This window comes from Rhipicephalus microplus, chromosome 5, assembly GCF_043290135.1.
Source record: "Rhipicephalus microplus isolate Deutch F79 chromosome 5, USDA_Rmic, whole genome shotgun sequence".
NCBI classification, from domain to species: Eukaryota; Metazoa; Arthropoda; class Arachnida; order Ixodida; family Ixodidae; genus Rhipicephalus; species Rhipicephalus microplus.
Genome location: NC_134704.1, coordinates 183,026,628 through 183,051,926, shown reverse-complemented (window position 1 = coordinate 183,051,926; position 25,299 = coordinate 183,026,628). Strand labels below are relative to the sequence as shown.

The window sequence follows — 25,299 nt, the reverse complement described above, 5'->3', positions numbered from 1 at the left end:
TTCTTTCGTGGCAACGTTCGTCATCCTCACCTTGTGTTGCAAGGACTTGATCATAGGGATGGACTTCTTAAGAGAATATGGTGCCGTCATCAACATCCCGGACCGTTCAATTACATTCTGCAACAGCCCTGGTTTAGTTGACTGTTCAGACGCAATACGCAACACTTTACGTATAATTGATGATGATGTGGTCGTCCCACCCCGATCATGCACTCTTGTTTCAGTAGAATGCGACGAAGCGTTTGATGGCGAAGGCATTGATGACCAAATTGGCTCGCTGCTATTTAGTCATGTCATTTTGGTCGCACGAGGTATCGTCCGTCTCACTGGTGGACGCACGAATTTACTTCTGACGAACTTTAGTGCTGAGCGCCGGCACCTTCCGAAGGGCACAGCTATCGCTTCGTACGACAATATTGTAGAAATGCGAGGCAGTTTATGTTTGTCGGTATTGGACGAAAAGCCTAATCAAGAACCAGAACCCATTCTCGATGTTGGCACCACTCTGTCAAAGGACGAGCGACAGAGACTTCTTCAGCTGCTAGCCGAATTCCGCGACTGCTTTTCAACGACATCACGAGTTGGTCGAACACCTTTGACAAAGCACCGAATAATCACCGAGGACACGGTGAGACCTATCCACCAGAACCCTTATCGTGTAGCTTCAAAAGAACGCGAAGCCATACAACAACAAGTCGCGAAAATGCTTGCAGATGACGTCATTAAACCGTCACAGAGCCCCTGGGCATCGACTGTAGTGCTAGTAAAGAAAAAGGACGGCACCCTGCGTTTTTGCGTGGACTACAGGAAGCTGAATCGGGTGACCAAGAAAGATGTGTACCCGCTCCCACGTATTGATGACTCCCTTGACAGACTTCGGCACGCTCGCTACTTTTCTTCCATGGACTTGAGGAGTGGATACTGGCAGATCGAGGTAGACCCAAGAGACCGAGAGAAAACCGCTTTTGTGACCCCAGATGGTTTATACGAATTTAAAGTCTTGCCTTTCGGTTTGTGCTCCGCGCCCGCAACTTTTCAAAGGCTTATGGACACGGTACTTTCGGGACTGAAGTGGAAGACGTGCCTAGTCTATCTGGACGACGTTATAGTGTTTTCGACCACTTTTGACGAGCATCTTAAAAGGCTGGAAGTTATTTTACGTGCCATACGGTTCGCGGGCCTAACATTGAAACCAGAAAAGTGCCATTTCTGTTTTCACGAACTTCAGTTTCTCGGTCACGTCTTCAGCAACGCAGGCGTCCGGCCCGATCCTGGAAAAATTGCCGCCGTCGCACAGTTCCCAGTACCCTCCAATAAGAAGGCTGTCAGACGCTTCCTAGGCCTTTGTGCCTATTATCGCCGGTTTATCGCAGACTTCGCCCGCATCGCGTCGCCACTAACTCGTCTCACAAGACATGATGTTGCCTTTGAATGGAAAGAAGAACAGGAGGCTGCCTTTAATGACCTGCGTCAACGTCTCCAAGTGCCCCCTGTGCTTGCCCACTTCGACGAAGAAGCCCCCACGATGCTTCACACAGACGCTAGCAATGTAGGTCTTGGGGCTGTGCTTGTGCAACGGCAAGAGGACACAGAAAGAGTGATCGCCTACGCAAGCCGAACGCTAACACGCGCAGAGGCTAACTATTCAACAACAGAGAAAAAATGCCTCGCCGTAGTATGGGCAGTAATGAAATTTCGCCCGTACTTGTATGGCCGGCACATCAAAGTTATTAGTGACCATCACTCCCTTTGCTGGTTAACTAATCTAAAAGATCCCACCAGCCGGTTAGCGCGTTGGAGCCTAAAACTGCAAGAGTTTGACATGACGGTCGTGCACAAGTCAGGCAAGCGACATATGGACGCTGACTGTCTGTCCCGTTCACCCATAGAGTCGGCAACCCTACCCGAGTAGGAGGAAACGGCATTTCTCGGTGTCCTCGACACGACCGCTATTGCGCAGCAACAACGTGACGACACTGAGTTGCTTGGCTTAATTAACTACTTGGAAGGCAGATATCAGAAGGCGCCAAGAGTTTTCGCAAGAGTATTGTCATCGTTTTGTTTACGGGACGGAGTAATTTACAAAAGAAACTTTTCGTCGACAGGATCCGCCTATCTGCTCGTCATACCAGCAGCCCTTCGTACCGAAATACTCAAAGCATGCCACAACGAGGTGACCTCTGGCCATTTGGGTTACATGAGAACGTTGGCCAGAGTACCGCAAAGGTATTACTGGCCGAGACTAACCACAGCCGTGAAGCACCACGTTCGTACCTGTCTCGACTGCCAGCGACGCAAGTCACCACCGACTAAACCAGCTGGCCTCCTGCAACCCATGCAGGTCCCAACAGCTCCATTCTACCAGATAGGCATGGACATTTTGGGCCCACTTCCTATTTCCACTGCAGGAAACCACTGGCGTATCGTCGCGACGGATTATCTGACCCGTTATGCCGAGACAAATGCTATCCAGAGAGGTACAGCAGCGGAGGTGGCAAGATTTTTCATCGAAAATATTGTACTCAGGCATGGTGCACCAACCGTCGTGATCACAGACAGAGGAACCACATTTACGGCAGCTCTTTTGGATCACGTCCTGATGCTGAGTGGAACAACGCATCGTAAGACCACTGCCTACCACCCACAAACAAACGGGCTGACGGAGCGTCTGAACAAAACCATTGAAGACATGCTTTCGATGTACGTAGACATTGAACACAAAAGTTGGGATGAAATCTTGCCATACATAAGGTTTGCGTACAACACGGCCAAGCAAGAAACGACCCGCATGACCCCGTTCCGCCTCGTTCATGGACGAGAAGTACGAACTATGTTAGATGCGATGCCGCTGCACGAAAGTGACGACATCGACCCAGACGCCAACACGTTTACAGAACGCGCGGAAGAAGCTAGACAACTGGCACGTTTACGGGTCCGCCAGCAGCAAGAGTACGATGCAGGCCGCTACAATGCTCACCGCAGAGCAGTTGTCGATCAAACTGGCGAGAAAGTATGGATTTGGACACCCGTACGGAAACGAGGACTATCAGAAAAGCTCTTAAGAAGATACTTTGGGCCATACCGAGTGCTGCGACAACTGAGTGACGTCACTTACGAAGTTGTTCCCGACAATTCGTGTAGTACCAAGCGTCGCCAGCACCATCCTGAACTCGTTCACTTAGTGCGCATGAAGCCTTACGTCAGCGAGTGATTGCGTGAGACTTATCTTTTAACAAAAACTGTATTATTGACTTCGTATCGGGTCGATGCTCTTTGAGAGGGAGGCAAATGACCCGTGTCTACATGTGGACAAAAACGATGATGGGGGGATTTAGCGGACACCAGGTAGTGGGCCTCTGGCTTGACGCGAGAACGAAGATCTTGTGGCTCAGCTGTTGAGAACACGCTGCTTTCGCTGCCTCAAGGCGTACTTGTGCTTTGTTCGCGTTGTACTGCGACAATATGTTGTCTTCCGAAAGGACAGAGATGATGCTGTGGCGTCATCTGGTGGTGTAGCCATTATAGTTAATCGAGGAGTAGCATGCAGTCATCTACCACTACTAACATCCCTAGAGGCAGTGGCTGTTCGAGCAGTTCTATTGAATAAGCTCGTCACCATCTGCTCTCTATACATACCGCCGCAACACCGCCTGGAAAAACATGATTTCCAGTCTTTAATAGGTGAGTTACCAGAACCTTATTTGGTTCTAGGGAACCTGAATGCGCACAGCGATTTATGGGGTGACTGTCGATGTGATTCACGAGGTCGTCTCATTGAACAGTTCCTCTTTTCATCAGGTGCTTGTCTGTTGATTAGAAAAGAGGCAACATATTATAACCTTGCAAACAATACTTACTCCTCCATAGATCTCAGTATCGCATCTCCTTCACTTGTACCATTACTTCAGTGGAAAGTCTTAAATAATCCATACGGAAGTGACCATTTTCCTTTTGTTTTGAGTACAACAATAACATATGAATGTCCTCCACATGTTCCCAAATGGCTGGTGAACAAAGCCGACTGGGAACAATTTAAAAAGATTACACACCGAAGTTGGACCAACATATGCGGATTAGGCATAGATGAAGCTGTGCAGTACTTCACGGCTTTTCTTACTGACGCAGCAGCCAAGTGCATTCGACAACCATCTGGACTGCCCGGCAAACGACACGTCCCGTGGTGGAACACTGAGTGTCAGAATGCGTGAAAGGAACAGAACAGGGCATGGAGGTTGCTGCGCAACTCGTCGACAGCGGAAAAACTTGAGAGCTTTAAGAAAATAAAATCTCGTGGCAGCAGAACGCGTCGGCAGGCCAGAAGAGAAAGCTGGCACAAGTTTTTATTAGGGATAAATTCTTATACACAAGAGGCTAAAGTCTGGGACATGGTTCGTAGGGTAGCAAGAAGACAAGTACACTCACTCCCACTCGTAAACACACAGGGTGACAGCCTGGAAGATCAGGCGAACTTTCTCGGTGCACACTACGAGCAAGTGTCTAGCTCGGCACACTATACTGAAGTTTTCCAAAGATATAAAGCAAGGATAGAAAAACAGAAACTAGAATATAAGTGCACAAAACACGAGGCATACAACCAACCTTTTAACTTAGCTGAGCGACAAACATCACTAAACTCTAGCAGTAATTCTGCGTCTCTCATAATCAAATGGTGGTATTGGGACGTTAAACCCCACAAATCAACCAATCTAGCAGTAATTCCGCACCAGGCTACGACCGTGTCACCTATGAAATGTTGAAAAACCTGCCGCCTAAAACGCGAAAAACTTTACTCGCTCTATACAATGCTATCTTGCTTTCTGGCACCATCCCTGCTTTCTGGAAAGAGGCTATTGCTATCCCTATTTTAAAACAGGGCAAGGACCCTTCCGCAGTTTCAAGTTATAGACCCATTGCACTAACCAGCTGCCTTTGTAAACTTTTTGAAAAAATGATAAACCGCCGACTTTTACATTTCCTTGAAACACACAATCTGCTCGACCAGTTCCAGTGTGGGTTTCGAGAGGGTAGATCCACCACCGACCTTTTGGTGCGTATCGAGGCACAGATCCGAGACGCTTTTGTCCACAAGCAATACTTCCTCTCAGTGTTTCTCGATATCGAGAAGGCTTACGACACAACATGGCGTTTTGGGATATTAATAGACTTGTCTCACCTGGGTGTGCACGGTAGAATGCTTTCCATAATCCAGAGTTACTTGTCCAATCGGAAATTCCGCGTCCGTGTGGGCAGTACTTTCTCCCAAACATTTGTGCAAGAAACGGGAGTACCGCAAGGTGGTGTACTTAGTTGTACACTTTTTATTATTAAAATGAATTCCTTGCACCTGTTTATCCCCCGCAACATGTTCTATTCCACATATGTCGATGACATCCAGCTTGGCTTTAAGTCATGCAACCTAGCAATGTGTGAGCGGCAGGTTCAGTTAGGTTTAAACAAGCTCTCCAAATGTGCAGAGGAAAACGGATTCCGGCTGAACCCAGAAAAAAGCACGTGAGTCTTGTTCTCCCGAAAGAGAGGCGTGCACTCAGAACCTGACATTGAACTGAACGGTCAACGTCTGTCTGTCAATGCGGAGCATAATTCTTAGGCTTAATCTTGGACAACAAGTTGACATTCGTACCACACATCAAGTATTTAAAAACAAAATGTTTAAAAGCCATGAGTGTTATAAAAGTGCTGTCACGTACTACGTGGGGTAGTGACAGGCAATGCCTCATGAACCTGTATAGAAGCCTCATTCGCACCCGCTTAGATTATGGGGCCGTTGTCTATCAGTGTGCTACTCAAAGTGCCTTGAAGATGCTGGACCCCGTGCACCATTTGGGCATCCGCCTTTCTACGGGTGCTTTTCGCACCAGCCCCGTAGAAAGCCTTTACGTTGAGTCAAATGAGTGGTCGCTTCATCTGCAGAGAACTTGCATGTCCTTCGTTTATTTCCTTAAGGTAAAAGCAGACAAGAAGCACCCCTCATACTCTACAATTAATGATTTGTCGAGCTCAATTCTGTTTCAAAACAGGCCTTCGATGAGGCAGCCCTTCTCAGTTCGCCTGAAGAGTCTAGCTTATGAAACTGGAGTCTCACTTGAACACAGTTTAATGGCTCCTGTAGCATGCCCGCCACCGTGGCAATGGCAGACTGTAGACTGCGATGTGTCTTTTCTAGAAGTTACAAAACATGCGCCCATTGCCCATATCCGAACATATTTCCTGGAACTTCAACACAAATACACACGTCCTGAGTTCTTTACAGATGCCTGTAAGACCAACTCCTCTGTGTCCTACGCTGCTGTTGGCCCTTCCTTTTCGCAAGCTGGTCCTCTACATCCAGGCACAAGTATCTTCACAGCGGAAGCTTACGCGATACTTGTGGCAGCTAAACTCATCAAACAATTACAAATACAAAAAGCAGTAATTTATACAGACTCCCTCAGTGTGGTAACGGCTCTGCACAGTCTTGAAAATAAAAAAAACCCTTTCCTTGTCTCCCTTTACTCCATTTTTTGCACACTCTACACACTCAACCAACATGTTGTAGTGTGCTGGGTGCCAGGGCACCGTGAGATCCAATGCAACGTGAGGGCGGATCAGGTCGCTGCATCCGTCCACAAAAACACTGCCCCTACACCCATATCAATCTTGGTCCTTGATCTGAAGCCGTCTCTCAAACGAAACCTCAGGGACTACTGGCAGAGCAAGTGGGATAAACACACACAAAACAAACTACACGTTATCAAGCCACACCTTGGCCATTGGCCACCAGTATCAAAGTCTCGTCTAACAGATGTAACACTAACAAGACTCAGGATAGGACACACATACACTACACACACACATCTTTTGTCCGGTGGTGATCCACCACTGTGTGACAATTGTGGTGAGGCATTAACAGTTCTTCACGTTTTAATCCAATGTAAACAGTTAGACACTCTAAGAAGACAACACTTTCCATTACCCTACCGACAACATATACCGTTACACCCCGCAATGTTTGTCGGTAGGGAACCGCTTTTTTGTCATAAATCATTGTTAGCGTTTTTAAAAGAAATTCATAGTTTTGATATCATATACCCGGGCATCCCGTAGCACGACCTCTGCAGAGAGGTTTTTGCTGCGGTGGCTATACAAGAAAGCACTTGCCTCACAGCCCTTGGACACAAGGGCGCTGATGAGGCAGTTGTGCTAGTGCCAAATATTTTTACACGTTTCTAGTATCAAAACCTTTGTCACCCTTTTTACTATGCACATCACGTCACTGTCATGTCTTTAACAGTTATGTTTTTACCCGCATTACCGCGAGGAGTTTTAAGGCCCCTATACAGCCACGCAACATACCATTGTTCACATCTCTGTACTCATTGAAATGGCGCTCTTTGGCCATCACTTGGCCCTTGCGCCATAAAGCGCCACACATCATCAGCAACATTGTGTTGGAAGTTAGCACTTGTGTCATGTGTCCTCTTCTTGTGCCCCCGTTTCTTAGCGCTGTATTCAGTCGTTGGATCATACCAACAAGCCCAAATATCGAGAGTTTTCTGATCTGCTTTCTTTTAACAATAACAAAATGTAAGGTAATAAAACGTGCCCGGCGCAGGTCTAAGCCTTTGCTGCACTGTTTGAATCACTTTAAGGAACAGACGAAATGGTTTTCTGTTGAGGAGCAGGATACATAAAGAAATAAGTGCAACAAAATTCATGAAATTTTACTAAAAATGTAATCCATGACTGTCAAGCATACTGTGTAGGAATTTTGGCTTGGAATTGTGGTTATGCGGGTTTTCTTGGTATTCTACAAATATGTTATCCAAAAAGAAATGATATGTTGCCATCACCGTAATGCATGAATGAGATAATCTAAATTTCCTCAACATAAGTTTGTACACAACATCTGTAGACAGTTGTGTAGCTCACAATGCAAATGCATATCGCACGTATGCAAATAGCAAATAAGTGTGATGCATGTGAAAATGCTTACGTTTTCACCGAAGATCACGTTATAGATGACCAAAGGCCACGCTGGCCTTTCTCAATCTACTGTGAGTGTTGTTTCGTTTACTAGCCTGTGCATAAAAGACTTCAGACTTTACCGGTTTGAGTGCGGCATGCTTTACCGTTTAAGCTTGGTGACAATATCCTTCGATTGGCTCCTAAAGCGAGACAATACAAACTGACAAGAAGGGCGTTACCAGTTCAAGTGTGATTTATTAGCAGTTAACTTAATCAACTGCTCCCTTGCATTCTACGACGAAATGTACAAAATCGATCAACAAGCCACGCTTGTTTTAGGCGTTTATTTAATGGTAGCTTAACGAAATTCGAAGTCTTGATTAACCGCTAAGATTGTGTTTTCGGGTGCCTATATACTGTTAACTTCTTAACGAGCGACGACGTTTCAACGACTGAACACTACCGTAGCATTACTTATTTGAATGGAACTTTGTATTAGTTTGTTTACTGGCACCATAAAATGAACCTGAACAAGTGAAAGACGTTAACTGTGACACTTGTATTCACAGGGCGGTGCAGCAGTCCTTTTCCAAACTCCCCAAGCACATGTGCTTCACCATTGACTGGAGAAAAGAGCAGTTTATGAAGTTTGTTCACCAGAATCCGCTTATATTTCGTAAGTAAATGCCTTCAATTGCAGTTTTAAAATATTAAGCTTTGCCCCGCCACGGTGGTCTAGTGGCTAAGGTACTCGGCTGCTGACCCGCAGGTCGCGGGTTCAAATCCCGGCTGCGGCGGCTGAATTTCCGATAGAGGCGGAAATGTTGTAGGCCCGTGTGCTCAGATTTGGGTGCACGTTAAAGAACCCAGGTAGTCAAAATTTCCGGAGCCCTCCACTACGGCGTCACTAATAATCATACGGTGGTTTTGGGACGTTAAACCCCACATACCAATCAAATCAAAATATTAGACTTTCCTTGCAGGATGGTGCAATACAATATGAAAAACGGTGCAGACTGTCATGCAACATGAAGAGCAGTAACATGACTGTTATATTGTCCTGTTACAACCTGTTTTTATATTCGCACATGATAAAGCCATATATATATATATATATATATATATATATATATATATATATATATATATATATATATATATATATATATATATATATATATATATATATATATATATATTATGAGACCACGTCCGGTACGGCAGCAACCAGGTTATCTTTTTAATCCAGACGCACGAGCCAGAGAGACAGCCCACGTGACATACGATGATGATCACTACAATGGTTTGGTCATAGAGATGAAGATGAAGTACATAGTCAGCGCTCACACTATTTTCCCCCCTTCGCGAAAGAAGGCAGCAAGTTAGAAAGGGTTGGGACGCCGAATATATCGTTTCAGTCGAGAGACGTGGGCGATCTCGGTGTGGTGGCGACGGTGATCAGGAGCCGCGTTGACAGGAGCAATGTGATAGTTCACTTCAGATGTTCGTTCCAGGACGGCGTATAGAGCGAGATATTGGTGAACGAATTTTTCGCAGAGCCCCGGTACACGAACAGGTGTCCACAAAAGGACTTCGTCGCCTGGGCGGAACACAACAACTCGACGCTTCGCATGAATGTCAATTTTTCTCTTGCCCTGAATGGTAGCAGTGTTGGCGCGGGCGATTTCACGGCCGCGGGCGACGCGAGCGGCGAACTCTTCCGGGAGAGATGAAGATGGATTGGAAGAAGTGGACAAAAAGGTGGTGTCCAGAACAAAAGTCGGTACACGGCCATACACGAGAAAAAAAAGGGCTGAAATTCGTCGTACGCTGTATGGCAGTGTTATACGGAAACGTGACGAAAGGAAGTATTGTGTCCCAGTTTTTGTGATCCGGTTCCACGTACATAGAGATCATGTCGGACAAAGTTCGGTGAAAACGCTCAATCAGACCATTAGTTTCTGGGTGATACGCTGATGTGGTCTTGTGGATGATGTTAGAGGCCTGTAAGACTTCAGCAAGGACATGTGAAAGAAATGTCTTGCCACGGTCACTAAGGAGCACACGCAGTGCTCCATGTCGTAAAATAATGGCGTGAAGAAAAAAATCGGCTACTTCAGAGGTAGCACCAGATGAAACAGCTGCTGTCTCCGCGTTGCGAGCAAGGTGGTCTACGACAGTAACAATCCAACGGTGACCGGCTGGCGTAAGCGGAAGAGGTCCGTATAAGTCTATGCCCACAAATTCAAAGGGAGTGGACGGGCACGGCAGTGGTTGCAATGGCCCCGCGGGAAGAGACGTGGTATGTTTTCGGTGCTGGCATGACGCGCAGAAAGCGACGTATTTGGCGACAGAAGTGGAGAGGCCAGGCCAAAAGCAGCGAGTCTTTAGGCGGTCGTAGGTCTTGTGAAACCCTAAGTGGCCAGCTGTCGCATCGTCATGAAACGCTTGTAGAACTTCCAAACGAAGTGAGCGAGGAATGACGGGAACCCATTGGTTATCGAGAGGATGGTAAATTTGCCGACATAGAGTTCCCTCTTGAAGCTTGAAACGGGCAAGTTGTCGTCTTAGGCGGCTGTTTAGAGCACGCGATAAGCCAGTGAGCCGATCGATGATTGTGCGGCAGTAGGTATCGGCATGTTGGAGCGAGGCGACATCTGTGAACGAAAGAAGGTCCGCCGAGGCAACTAACTGTTTTGAAGCAGCAGCCGTCTGTTTGGTCACTTTGGCGGGCGGTGACGAACAGATGGAAGGTGACACTTCGACGCTTTGCGAGAGCGGGCAACGGGACAAAGCGTCGGCATCTTGGTGCTCTCGGCCCGACCTATATGTGACGCTGTAGTCATACTCTTGCAATCGTAGTACCCAACGGCCAAGGCGTCCCGACAAATTTTGAAAGACGATAACCAACACAGAGCATGATGGTCAGCCACTATTGTGAAATGCCGGCCGTATAAGTAAGGACGAAACTTTTGTATGGACCACACGATGGTGAAACATTCTTGCTCACTGATGCTGTAGTTTCGCTTAGCAGGTGACAGAGTATGGCTCGCGTAGGCCACGACTTGTTCTTCGGAAGCGTGGTTCCGCTGAAGACGGACAGCACCGATGCCAAGTCCCCTTGCGTCAGTGTGTAGCACAGTATGTGCTGCAGGGTCGATATGGCGAAGCACTGGCCGTGATGTGAGGCATCGCTTGATGGTGTGAAAAGCGGCTTCGCAGTCATCCGACCAGACAAAGGGTGCGCTCGTGGTCAGAAGTTTGTGCAGAGGAGCCACAATAGTAGCGAAATCACGTACAAAGCGGCGGAAATACGACGCTAAGCCAAGCAAGCTGCGGAGGTCTTTCTGTGTGGTTGGTGTAGGAAAGTGCAGTACAGCGGCAACCTTGTCGGGATTGGGCTCAACGCCATGTTTATTGACGACGTGACCTAATACCTTGATGCTGTGACTGGCAAACCGACACTTCTTAGTGTTGAGCTGGAGACCGGCCTTAGCTAAACATGTGAGGACTTCGTCTAGCCGTTCCAGGTGCTGTGAGAAGCTGGACGAAAAGATGACAATGTCGTCCAGGTAGCAAAGGCAGGTCTTCCATTTTAATCCCCGCAGTACCGTGTCGATCATCCGTTCGAATGTGGCTGGGGCATTGCATAGACCGAAAGGCATCACATTGAATTCATAGAGCCCATGTGGCGTAGCAAACGCAGTCTTCTCTTTATCAGACTCGTGCATTGGAATCTGCCAATAACCGGAGCGCAAGTCGAGACTTGAAAAGTACTCGGCACCTTATAAAGTATCAAGAGCGTCGTCACTGCGAGACATTGGGTAGACGTCTTTACGAGTGATTTTATTGAGTGATCTGTAATCAATGCAAAACCGTACCGAGCCATCCTTTTTTTCACTAGTACGACATGTAGTGCCATCATCACCATCATCATTTCTCAATCACCGCGCCGCATTTCTCACGCAGCTGATGCTAGCTCGAGCTGCGCGAGGATTACAACAAGCTAGCGAGCTTGGTGTGTCGGCGTGGAGAGCCACCGCGGCTCCGTTTGAGGCGTGGAATAAAGTGGCGAGAGAACGACACGACCACGTTGGCCGCGTCCCGTCTTCCTCTCTCGCTGCATTGGTGACCCGGAGAACACGCCCTTCGCCGAGTGGCCCGCTGCCATGTTTTTATTTATTTATTTATTTATACAAATACCCTAAGGGCCCAAAGAGGGCATTACATAGGGGGGGATGCAAGTGAGTTTACAAAAACGAGGTGTGTACATATAATGGTAAAAAATGCACACAAAAACCATGAAATACTTTAGGTGACATTATAAAAATAGAGCACAATGCGAAGTGGTAACGAGAAAGTTTGGGACAAAAATACACAAGGCAAATACAACAGTAGTGACAAGTTCACAAGATATGCGAATATATTGGGCTAAGGAGGGTTTCCATCGAAAAACACTGTTAGAGCAGCTTGAAATAGAGTTGATTCTGTAAGCGACACTAGAGATGAGGGCAAGGAATTCCATTCTGTAATTGATAACACTAGCGGCGAATTTTGATACAAGTTCGTTCGTGCAAATATTGGTTTTATTTTATGAACATGGTCTCGCCGAGTAGATACAATGGGAGCAGGCAGAAGGTTAGCTCGAGCAAATGTGGAGTTTCCATGATGAAGATTATGAAAAAACACCAGACGTGCAAATTTTCTGCGTGAGCCAAGACTGACAAGATTTAGCCTTTTCTTCAAGGCAGATACACTTACGTAGTGAGAATATGAAGACATGATAAATCGGGCTGCTTTATTTTGAACTGATTCGAGTAGATTGGACAAGTAAGCGTGATGAGGGTGCCAAATTATAGAGGCATATTCCAAAGAAGGCCTTATGAGTGAGATATACGCACGAAGCCTCGTATCAGTGGCGTATCAGTAGCCTCGTATCAGTGGCCCGCAACTCTGGCCGCCAGTGCTGCCGTTCCAATCGACCTACCCCAAGGTATGGTTCATGCAGCTCGATGCCGTTCTTGCGCTGAATGGCGTCACGGACCAGCCGCTGATGCGCGCCATTCTTCATGACGCCCTTCCGGTAGAGTTGCGCCTTCTCTCTCCCACTTCAACCTCCAGCCAGCAGCCTTACGATGATCTATGCTCTGCGGTGCTTGCCAGCTTTGGCCTCACCTACCACCCGCTGCCGGGAACCCGCGACTTTCAGGTTTTCCCTGCGTCGCAGCGTGCTGGACCCTCCGGCCCGAAGCTCTCATCTGACCGCAACCTAACTTCCCCGACAACGTCACCCTCCACCTTTGGTCCGGCCACTAGCGCAGCGATTCTCGCACCCGGTCACAGATCCGACGAGGTTCTTGAAGTCGTTCCTGCTGCCGGCAACCCGTCCACCACGAAGTGCGTTTTTTGCGCTTCACATAACAACTGCGCTTTCACATAACAACTGTTTATTGTGCCGACGTTTTGACCGGAACCCCGTCTTTTTCAAGGCATAATGTTCCGTGTCTTCTTATAGCCTGTCGAGACAGGAGGGAAGGGGTCAAAAGAAAAGTAAAAAAAGGAAAAAAAGAAAGAAACGAGAGAGAGAGAAAAAAAGAAACAGAGAAACGGGAGGACAAACATAAAATAAAATATAGAAAATCTAGGAGAAGAAGCAAGACCGACACGGCGTAATTAGAAAGGGGCAGCATCTCAACGGAGTAGGGCAGAGGTAGATGAGCAATGTCATCATTGTCAACAATACCTCCCCCACACCCACTCTTCCCGAAGTGGGCAGTGAGCCGCCGTTCTTGTAATTCACCCTTCCGTGTAGTCCGCTGGCGGCTCGTTCCTCTTTGAAGTTTAGGACAAGTTAATGGGGAGGGCTTAAGTGCTTCGAGTGCGTGCTGGGGGCGTCGGGAGGAATGAAAAAGCCGGTGATTGAGGCACCGCCATCGATATTCATTATATGCAATGGCTCCTTGTCAGTGAAGGAACAGAATGTGCGTAAAAATTAGAGAAGGAAAAAAAAAGAAGAACAGGGGGGGGGGGGGAGACTGTACGACACCCGGGACAGTCACCACACAGTTGCGGCTCACTGGGAAGACTTGCGCGCATGTATGAAAAAGTTAACAATACCACCTAGCTGTCAGCTCCTTGTCAGTGAAGGAACAGAATGTGCGTTAGAACTTAAAGAAGAAGAAAAAAAAAAAGAAAATAAAAAGGGAGGGGGGAAACCGTGCGACATCCGGGACCACTTATCTGTGCGTTCCGGCTGTGCTTGATGAGGCAAATCATTTCTATGTTGTCAGATGCATAGGCCAAAAGCTTTGTTAGCGGGTAATATTATTGTCGTAATGAAACCGGACTGATTAGAGAGAAGCGTTTGCGTCTTTAAGCGGTCGTATCGCTGACAGAGTGCCTGGGTGTTCATTTATTCCGTATTTTATCGTGTTAAATTTGTAGATAAAATAAGATTCCTGTTGTTCCCGTTCTCTGATTGTTCAAAAGTTGTTTTCCAGTAGTGTAACAGTGATGTCATCAAAGCTGTGGTCTATTAATGTGCAGTGTTTTGAAAGTGGAAGGCCTGGCAGAGATCGTACATGTGTCCGATGGTTGTTGAATCTAATTCGAAACGGAGTGTTTGTCTGGCCCACGTATTGCTTGTTACATACCCCACATTCCAGGAGGTATATGACGTTGTCTGAGTCACAGTCTAGTGCACCTCTTATATTGTGCTTAAATGCCGAGTGGGTGCTTTTCGCCACTGTTGTTGTCTGCATGTGTTTGCATACCTTGCATCTGCTTTTTCCGCAAGGGTGACACCCAATTTGAGGTTCCACACCTATCTTTGAATTTATTAAAAGATCCTTTATATTTTTCGGCCGTCTGTATACAACACAAGGACGAGAAGTAAAAATTTTGGATAGTCGCACGCTCTGTTCCAACATGTTAAAGTGTTTTCTCAGGACCTTGTTATGTTCGGTGGGTTGCTCGTGAAAGTTAATAGCAATTTTTCGTTGCGGTGTTGGTCGGCGTTTCTCTGGTGGTTGTGAAGAATCTGGCGGTCCAGATTTTCAGCTTTTTTGATGGCAACATCGATGATAGCTGGTGGGTATTCTTGATTAAGGAGTACTTCGCGCATATGTGTGCTGTTTTTGTGGAAGTCCTCGGTGCGGGAGCAGATTCGTCGGAATCTGTGTGCTTGGGAATAGCGAATGCTGGTCTTGCAATGTCGCGGGTGGCAGCTTTTGAAGTGCAGGTATTGTTGCCTGTCCGTAGGTTTTCTGTATACGTTAGTTAGCAACGCACCATCGTCAACTCGAATGAGTACATCAAGAAAGTTTATTTCAGTGTTAGAGTAGGAGTGTGTAAAATAAATGCTGGGGTGTACCTGGTTGAATGCCTGTATGAATTTGAGGAGCTCGTTTTCCGAATGTGACCAAATTATGAATATATCTTCTAGGTACCGTTTATAGAGTGATAGTTTGATATTACAAGATAAAAGAAAATAGACTATATATATAAATATATACATATATATATGTATATATATATATATATATATATAAATATATATATATATATATATATATATATATATATATATATATAATTATATATATATATAACTCCCACATGCATACGTCAAACAGCTCACGGCCCTCAGTCCCCAGCAGCTGCGAAGCAACTGACCACGGCGGTGCTCAGATCTGCAACGCAGCAGAGGGTGCTAAGAATCTCTGGATCCGGACAGGCCGCAATTGGAACAGGACCTCAGCAACGTTTATTTCTAGAACCTTATCTAGTGAGAGAAGTCTTGCTGTACTATTCGAGGAGCTAGAGGGTGTTAAATGGCATATAATAGGGCTCAGTGAGGTTAGAAGGACAGATGAGGCCTATACAGTGCTACAGAATGGGCACGTCTTTGCTATCGGGGCTTGGCTGACAAAAGAAAACTGGGAGTGGGGTTCCTAATTCACAGAAACATAGCTGGCAACATAGAGGAATACTATAGCAATAATGAAAGTGTGGTAGGTATCGTAATAAACTGAATAAGAGATACAAGATGAAGGTGGTACAGGCTTACGTGCCTACATCCAGCCATGATGACGCTTCAGTTGAAAACTTCTATGAAGACGTGAAATCAGCAATAAGTAAGGTAAAAACACAGTATACAATACTGATGGGAGACTTTAATGCAAAGGTAGGGAAGAAGCAGGCTGGAGACCAGGCAGTAGGAGATTATGGCATCGGTACTATAAACGCTAGTGGAGAGCTACTAGTAGAATTCGCAGAACGCAATAATTTCTGGATGTTGAATACCTTCTACCGAAAACGAGGAAACCGCAAGTGGACATGGGGGAGCCCTAATGGCGAAAATAAGAACGAAATAGACTTTATAATGAGTGCACACTCAGGCATCGTGCAGGATGTGGAACTGGGTGGCAAGGTACGATGCAGTGACCATAGAATGGTACGGTCTCGAATTCACCTAGACTCTAGAAAGGAATGCCAGAAACTGATACGCAAGAATCCAATCAATGAGCTAGCGCTGAGAGGAAAAGTACGGCAATTCAGAATCTCACTTCAGAACAGGTACTCGGCTCTTAGTGAGGAAACCAACCTCAGCATAGATGAAATGACTGATAATCTGACGAGTATCATTACGGAGTGTGCGGTGGAAATCGAAGGCAGGGTAGTTAGACAGGACACTGGCAAGCTTTCCCAGGAAACAAAGAATCTCATTAGGAAGCGTCAAAATATGAAAGTCTCAAGTACAACAGACAAAATAGAACTGGCAAAGTTTTCGAAGTTGAATATTAGGCGTAAGGAAGCCGACGTAAGAAGTTATAACATGGAGAGAATTGAACACGCTCTGAAAAACGGAGGAAGCGTCAAAGCAGTGAAGAGGAAACTTGGGATAGGCAAAAATTAGATGTATGCACTAAAGGACAAACAAGGCAAAATAACTACCAATAAGGATATGATAGCTAAAATAGCGGAGGAGTTTTACAGAGATCTGTACAGTAGCCGGGACAACCACGACTTTAATACTAGAAGAACTAGCAGTAACCCAGATGACACCCCACCAGTAATGATAGAAGAAGTCAGAAAAGCTTTAGAGAGCATGCAAAGCGGCAAAGCTGCTGGTGAGGATCAGGTAACATCACATCTGCTGAAAGATGGAGGACAGATGGTGTTAGAAAAACCGGCCACCCTGTTTACGCGGTGTCTCCTGACGGGAAGAGCACCAGAGTCTTGGAAGAACGCTAACATCATCTTAATACATAAGAAAGGAGATGACAAGTACTTGAAGAATTACAGGCCGATTAGCTTGCTCTCTGTAGTATACAAGCTATTTACAAAAGTAATTGCTAACAGAGTAAAGAAAACATTAGAATTCAATCAACCAAAGCAACAAGCAGGATTTCGAACAGGCTACTCAACAATCGACCACATTCATAATATCAATCAGGTGATAGAGAAATGCTCAGAATATAACCAACCACTATACATAGCCTTCATAGATTACGAAAAGGCGTTTGATTCAGTGGAAATATCAGCCGTCATGCAGACGCTACTGGATCAGGACGTCGATGAAGTATATATAAACATCCTGGAAGAAATCTACAGGGGATCAACTGCTACCATCGTGCTTTATAAAGAAAGCAACTGAATACCAATCAAGAAGGGTGTAAGGCAGGGGGACACAATCTCCCCAATGCTATTTACCGCGTGCTTACAGGAAGTTTTCAGAAACCTAGAATGGGAACAGTTAGGGATAAGAGTTAATGGAGAGTACCTTAGTAACCTGCGCTTCGCCGATGACATTGCATTGCTGAGTAACTCAGGGGACGAATTCCAACTCATGATTACGGAGTTAGTTATGGAGAGCAGAACGGTAGGTCTTAAAATGAATCTGCAGAAAACGAAAGTAATGTACAACAACCTCGGAAAAGAGCAGCGCTTCGAGATAGGTAATAGTGGACTTCAAGTTGTAAAAGACTATGTCTATTTAGGGCAGGTAATAACCACGCAGCCGAACCACGAGATTGAAGTAACTAGAAGAATAAGAATTGGGTGGAGCACATTTGGCAAGCACTCTCAAATTATGACAGGTAGATTGCCATTATCCCTCAAGAAGAAGGTATATAACAGCTGTATCTTGCCGGTACTTAGCTACGGAGCAGAATCCTGCAGACTTACAAAGAGGTTTCAGCTTATATTGAGGACGACGCAGCGAGCAATGAAAAGAAAAATGGTAGGTGTAACCTTAAGAGACAAGAAGAGAGCAGAGTAGACTAAGGAACAAACGGTGGTTAAGAATATCATAGCTGAAATCAAGAAGAAGAATTGGACATGGGCCGGGCATTTAGCGCCTAGACAGGATAACCACTGGTCGTTAAGGGTTACTAACTGGATTCCCAGAGAAGGCAAGCGGGTTAGGGGCAGACAGAAGGTTGGGTGGGCAGATGAGATCAAGAAGTTTGCGGGTATAAATTGGCAGCAGCAAGCACAGGACCAGGTTAACTGGCGGAACATGGGAGATGCCTTTGTCCTGCAGTGGACGTACAGGCTGATGATGATGATGATATTTATACATGTTTTATGCGGAAAAGCCCGCCGAGAACGCGTGGCCGCGAGAGAAGACGAACGCGGTACTTTCGCTCTTCTAGTGACTTTAACGCATGCGCGCGCGAACGCACTGAGAAACCCCCTAAAGAAAAACCACTTATTCGAACATAAAGAAAGGAGCGAAGAAAACTCCTGAAAGTAATGAGGCGCGCATGGCGTTTTACAGAGAAAGCTGTTATGAAATCACAACCGGCGTCTCGCACAGTGCCGTAGTTACCCGGCGCCGCCGATGGTGTCCTTGACCACATCACACGAAATTAGTGAGGGAGTGAAACAACTTTATTGACGATCCGGCATAAAGGGGGAAGGGGTAGGGGGAATAAAGCGATACACTAGCGTGCTCGGACGTCCCGTAGCAGCAACCTACTCGCGTCGAACCCGTGGGGGCGCCGCTTTCGGCCGCTGGCGTTCCAGGATGCTAAGCACGTGCTGGACCACGTCTCTGATTGCCTGGCTCTCGGCTGATAATTTTGCTGCTTATGGCAGTTGGCATTACTTCTTGGTTACCCGGCGGTGGTGCACAGTCCCAAAGGAGGTGTCTCTGGGTGGCTCGCGCCTTGTTGCAGTGTTGGCATACATCAGTGGTGTAAACTTCCGGGCAAACGTGCTTTGCCCAGACGGGGGTTCATATTGCTTGTACTTGCAGCTGCCGTAGTGTGGCTGCTTCTCTGCGTTGTAGGTCTCGGTGAGGCGGTGGGTAGAGGCGTCTGCTCGTTCTGTACCACTGCAGAACATCGGCGTAGGTTGTGATAAGATACTCTCCGTCTTCGGCATCGGGTCGTTGCGGCTCCGAGGAATGCGTTGACAGAGACCCGCGGAAAGTTAGCGCGTGTGCCTCCGTATCTGCCTCCTCGTTGCGGTTCGAGCCCACGTCCAGCTCCCCGGCGTGCGCAGGTAACCACTTGACGGTAATGTTGGTTTCCGGTCTTGCGATAGTTGAACATACTTTTGCAGTGGTTCCATGGACGTTGTTTGTAGCAAAGTTGGCTAGTGCCGTCTTCGAGTCGCTGAGGACCGTGCGGCAATCCGGGATCGCTAGGGCCAGTGCGATTGCAAACTCCTCGACTTGCGTGGGCGACTTGCGCCGTATGCTTCCCGACGTTGTGAGTACTCCAGTGTCTGCTGCGTTGACTGCTGCGGCGTACGTGTTTGGCCGGTGGGGATACTTCGCCACGTCCACGTAGTACGCGCGCGTATTGTTGGCGTGACCTTCTGTGAGGGCCGTGGCTCTCGCCGTTCTTCTTTCTTGGTGTACTTGTGGATGCATGTGCTTCGTTAAGGGTGGAACCCTCAGTCTTTGGAGAACGTCCCGGGGTAGCTGCTTTGCTACCTCCGGAGTCGTCGCTTCTGATTCTGATGCGCTGTAGTATCGTTCTTCCCGTCCTGGTCTGGGACAGGCGGTGATACTGCGCCGTTCGCTGGGCTTCTGCGATTTCTTCCAGCGTGTTGTGAACGCCCAACGCGAGCATGCGCTCCCTGTTGGTGTTGGGGTATATGCCCAGAGCCGTCTTGTACGCCTTTCTGATCATCGCGTCAATCTTGATCTTCTCCGCCGCTTTCCAATTGTGGAACGACGCTACGTAAGAGATGTGGCTGACTGCAAACGACTGAGTGAGTCGTAGTAGACTGTCTTCTCGCATGCCTTGGTACCGCGTGGCCACCTTCTTGAGTACGCGGGTGGCCAGCGAGAGCTTTGCGTGGAGCTTCTGTACCGTCACGTTGTTGCGGTTCAAGTCCTGGAGGGGCAGCCCCAAAACTCTAAGCGTCTGCACGTGAGGTATCGGCGTTCCGTCTTGGGTTACCACATTGATGTTCTGCGTTGTCGGGCGTCGCGCACTTCGCGGCGAGATCACTAGCAGTTCCGACTTGGTTGGTGAACATTTGAGTCCGGTGGGCCGTAGGTGTTTTTCTACGGCAGCGACGGCTTCTTGGAGGGCGGCGTCAATCTGGATGTCGCTTTCTCCCGTTGACCACAGCGTGATGTTGTCCGCGTAGATCGTGTACTTGATGTTTCTAACGCGTTCCAATCTTCTTGCAACGCCTATAATGACAAGGTTGAACAACAGAGGGGAGATCATTGAGCCCTGCGGTGTCCCCGTGCTCCCCAGCTGCTTGAGCGGTAGTTGTAATTCTCCTGCCACAAGCCAGTGGTGCGGTTGGTCAGGAAATCTTTGATGTAAGCGAACGTTTTCTCCCCCATGTGGAAGTGGGACACCTGCTGAAGGACGGCCGAGTGGTGTACGTTGTCGAATGCTCCCTGGAGATCCAGTCCGAGCACCGCTCTGTTATACAACGTGGGAAAGTGTCTGTCCACGATTTCGTTCTTGAGCAACAGCATGGCGTCCTGGGTACACAGTTTGGCCCGGAACCCCAGCATTGTATGTGGATATATGTTGGATTCTTCCAAATAACGTTGCCATATGTTGAGTAGGACGTGTTCAAGCATCTTGTCCACGCACGACGTTAGAGAGATGGGTCTCAGGTTGTCTATGCTGGGTGGTTTGCCCGGTTTGGGGATCAGGACCGTTTTCGCGGTCTTCCATTGTTGCGGTATCTTGCCCGTCCGCCAGCACTGGTTGTAGTACTTGGTGAGGGCTTCGATTGCCGTGTCGTTCAAGTTCCTCAATGCCTTGTTGGTGACGTGGTCCGGTCCGGATGCCAATTTACAGTTGATTGTTTGTAGAACCGCTCGCACTTCCCATTCTTCGATGTCGGCATCTAGTCTCTTGTTGGTTGCCCCTTCGTAGCTGGGGAGTGGGTCCGTTGGCGTTACGGGGAGATACTTGGCGTTCAGGCGTCGTTGCACCTCAGCCTCTCCCATTTCTTTGACGGCTTTGTGAATTGTCTTGTTCAGCATGTAATGCTGAGCTCCCTTGGTTGTCTGATCGTTGAGCAAGTGGCGTAGCAGGCGCCACGTCTTGCCTTTGTGTAGTTGACCGTCCGCTTCTTGACACACCGCGTGCCACTGCTGTCTGCAGAGGACTGCGCTGTGATGTTCGATGTCTCTGTTGAGTTGTGCTATACGTTTGCGCAGCTTTCTGTTGTGGCGTTGACGTTTCCAGCGCCGTATCAGCAAGTTGCGGGCTTCCATGAGGTGCGCTAGTCTGCTGTCCAGCATCTTAGCCTCCGGCTCCGCTTCTACCGTCTGAGTGGCGCCTGTGGTCGTGGCGTTGAACATGTTGGTCTATACTTCTATGTTTTCAATGGTTTCCGTAACGTTGTCATCTAATTTCTTTCTTTACTCTTGCCAGTCGACGATTTGCTGTTGCTGTGCTCTTTGCGTGTTCTCTGCGATGGGTATTGTAATTTTGAGTATGCAGAGGTCACTTCCCAACGTCTCCCCGGTGTTCCGCCACGTGACTCCACGCAGTGCTGAGGCCGTGCTTATGAAAGCGAAGTCCGGGTTTGTGTCTCGCTGCGACGACGTTCCGTTTCTCGTAGGTGCGTTGGGGTCGTTTAGCAATTGGTAACCTGCGTCCATTGTTTCGTCGTAGAGACTGTGGCCCTTCGCCGTCGTGTATAGATACCCCCATGCCGTATGTGGAGCGTTGAAGTCTCCACACAGTAGGGTTACGTCGGGGCCCGCGAGCTGTTGCGCTTTGTGCACAAGGGTGCGGAATTTTTGCTGGAAGTGCTTCGGATTGCTGTACACGTTGATTATAAAAGTGCTTTCACGGCGCTTGCACTTCCCGGTGACGATTTCGACCATTCTGTGCTCGATGGCGCTGTTGGGTAGCAGCTCGTGATCTATTGAAGTTAGATTCTTCTTTACCAAGGTGCAGACCCCCTGCCCTGCACCTTTCCCAACTGTTCGTGCGCTGGGGGGCTTCGCGAAGGATCTGTACCCCGGTAACGTCGGTGGGGTTTCACTGTGCGCCTCTTGTAGTATTATAACGTCGGGTCTCTTGGTGCTTTGTTTCATGTACTGTTGTAACGATGCTTTTCTCCCCTGTATGCCGTTGGGATTCCATTGCCATATGAGGAGATGATGCTGTTGTGTCTGTGCTCTGTTTCTGTGGTTAGCGGTGCCTGTTGCCGTTGTCCCGTCCATTAATGCGGTTGGGTGAAGGCCTGCTGTGGGATTAGTCCTGACGCCGTCAGCGCGTGTATTAGTGCATCCAACTTAGTCTGTATTCTTCGTATGGTAGACTGCATGCCATGTACGGGTGTCACCAATGTGTCGAGGCGTGCCTTGGTAGCATCGAGGTGACCGTTAGTAGCTTTGATGACTCGGCTCAGGGTTTCGTAGTTGGCTTTCATGGTCTGTTCTAGTCGATCTTGACGTTCTTCTAGGCTGTCCAGCCTAGCGTTGACTCTTCGTTCACGTGCGTATTCGAGCGCTCGCTTCTTGGGTGCCGGTTCGCTTGTCCTAGCAACGTCGATCGTTTCGGGTTCTGCGCTGTTAGCTTCCGTAGTAACTGGGACTTGTACCTCCATGGCTTTGTGTTGTTTTCCGTTGGCGTTGGGGGTCTTGGTTGACTCTGCGGCGGTGACAGTGGCGGTGGCGGAGTCGGTGTCACCTGTTGTTGCTGCTGCTGCTGCTGCTGTGCGTTGATGAGTTGGTTCAACTTAGCGTTCATCTCTTGCATTTTAGCTCTCTGTTCAGCGATGCATCGCTTGAGCTGGTCATTTTCATTGCGTAGTGTCTGGATGGTGTTGTCCTTTGCTTCAGCTACGTACTTGAGCGGATTGCGGTTCGCCGCTTGCGGGTTGACTGCCTGGGCCCCATTTATCACATTGCTCGGTCGCTGCTGGTTGCGGTTGTAATTCATGTTTTCGCTGCGCTTGCCGTCGGTGCTTCTACCGCGGCTCACCGATTGCCTCCTGCTTTTGTCCCGCTTCCTCGAGCGGCTGCGTCCTCTCTTTGATAGATGCGCTTCGTTCTGTTGCGGTGGCAGCTGCGGGAAGTCTTGCGACGAAAACGTTGACGCCGCGTTTCTGCGCTCACATCTGCGCTGAGTAACTACGAAGGGCAGCTTGTACTTGTCGTACAGCCTTCCGTGCCCGTGGCGTGGGCTCCATTACACAGTTTGCAACGTGGCTTGCACCGCGCCGCGTGGTCTGCCGTCCGGTTAGGCGCGCCACACGCAAAGCAGATCTTGGTTTCCGGCGTGGAGCATACATCGGCTCGATGGCCGATTTTGCCGCATAATTGAAGTTTTTGCGCACACACACAAGGACACAGAAGAAGGGAACACAAGGACCAGCGCAGACTAACAACTGATTTTTATTCAGTAAGAAAACAGAATATATACGCTTACTTGCACCCCATGATCACCGCGCATGAGCAAAAACTGCATCGTACAATCTTAAAAACCAAATATCACATGTTGTTCAGCAATTCAATTTCTTTTTCACTAAGCGATATCGACGGATGGCTGACGCACATATCTTTAAGTCTAGAGATGTGCCACGCTTCTACTATTTCTCTTGTTGTCTGATTTGGGTGTACATACACCACCTCAGTTTGATCAAACAACGGCTTACATGCACTAAAAGAACAACGCGCACAGTGCAGTGCTAAATGTGTTTCCGGCCTCCCTTTCAAGTTGGTCATGTGCTCCTTCAATCTCACATTTAAGCATCGGCCAGTCTGACCGACATAAAAGTTCCCACAACTGAAGGGGGTCTTATAAACTACCTTTCTTTTGCACTCAACCACCTGATGACCTGCACGCTTGGAACAATTGCCTCCGATATCCCTCGTCCTTTCCTCGTACAGATTATTTACAGCCGGACACACGCCCCCTAGTTTGTTCTTTGCCGAGAATACAACTTTGACACCATATTTAGCTGCCACCTTCTTAAGTTTATGGGAGAAACCATGCTCGTAGGGGATTACCGAAATTTTCTTTGTATCTTGGCTTCTTTCCTCTTTCTCCCCGGATTTCATTTTCTTCATTAATCTTTCGCTTGCAGTTAGAAGAAACGAGTTAGGGTATCCTGCCTTTTCCAGCTTTACCTTCTGTTCAAGGAAAGATTCTTTTAACTTGTGCTTACATGTTTTTGTAAGAGCTGAATTGAAACCCCCATTGCTATACCGTTTTTTACTATCCTTGAATGGGAGGAAGCGTACTGCAACAGGGGCTTCTCTGTTCTAGGCGAATACTTCCAACACACATGGTTCTTTTCAAAAACAAGCTTCATATCTAGGAACTGTAAACAGTTTTCGGTGGGTTGTTCAGATGTAAAAACTAGGCCTTTGCCTCTCCGTCTGAAAGTCTCCATTACACTTGTGGTGACAGCATCCCAGTCTGTGTCTACACCCAAAATCAAATAATCATCAACATATCTGAATATTTTTAAGGACTTGCCACCCAAATCAGAATCAACCAGTCTGTCAACTTTGCTCAAAAAAATTGTACTCAGTACAGGGGCTACCTTGGATCCAATACACACTCCATTCTTTTGACGGAACAGTCTATCTTGAAATAGTACAACCGTGCTGTCCAAGTACATGCAAAGTAATTCAAGAAACGTTTCTAGTGACATTCCACTGCGATTACGGAAGGCCACTTCATCATTGTCCCGTTCAATGCACTCTTTCACAGAATCTAGCAGAGCATCCTGCGGCAAAGAGTAGTATAAATCTTGAATATCAACACTAAAACCCTTGTAGCTGCCTTCTTTAACTCCCGATAAATACGATATCACCTCCTCAGAATTCTTGACGACAAACGGGTCCTTAGGAGACAAGGACGCTAGTAATTTTTGAAG

The 25,299-nt window shown here is 47.6% G+C and overlaps 1 protein-coding gene across 27 annotated transcripts in view; it reads left to right on the top strand.

The window, feature by feature from the left end:
• LOC119173303 (uncharacterized) overlaps nucleotides 1-25,299 on the top strand; it is a 509,098-nt gene that overhangs the window by 164,281 nt on the left and 319,518 nt on the right. For 25 of the 27 annotated variants that reach the window (XR_012895517.1, XR_012895516.1, XR_012895522.1 and 22 more), the window contains one exon: nucleotides 8,535-8,641. The exons of the other annotated variants lie outside the window; for them this stretch is intronic. Coding sequence is in view for 6 of the 25 variants with exons in the window: in XM_075896271.1 (XP_075752386.1) it covers nucleotides 8,535-8,641 (107 nt within the window). In the remaining 19 variants the exon portion in view is untranslated. The remainder of the gene's footprint in view (nucleotides 1-8,534; nucleotides 8,642-25,299) is intronic. 27 annotated transcript variants of the gene reach the window in all.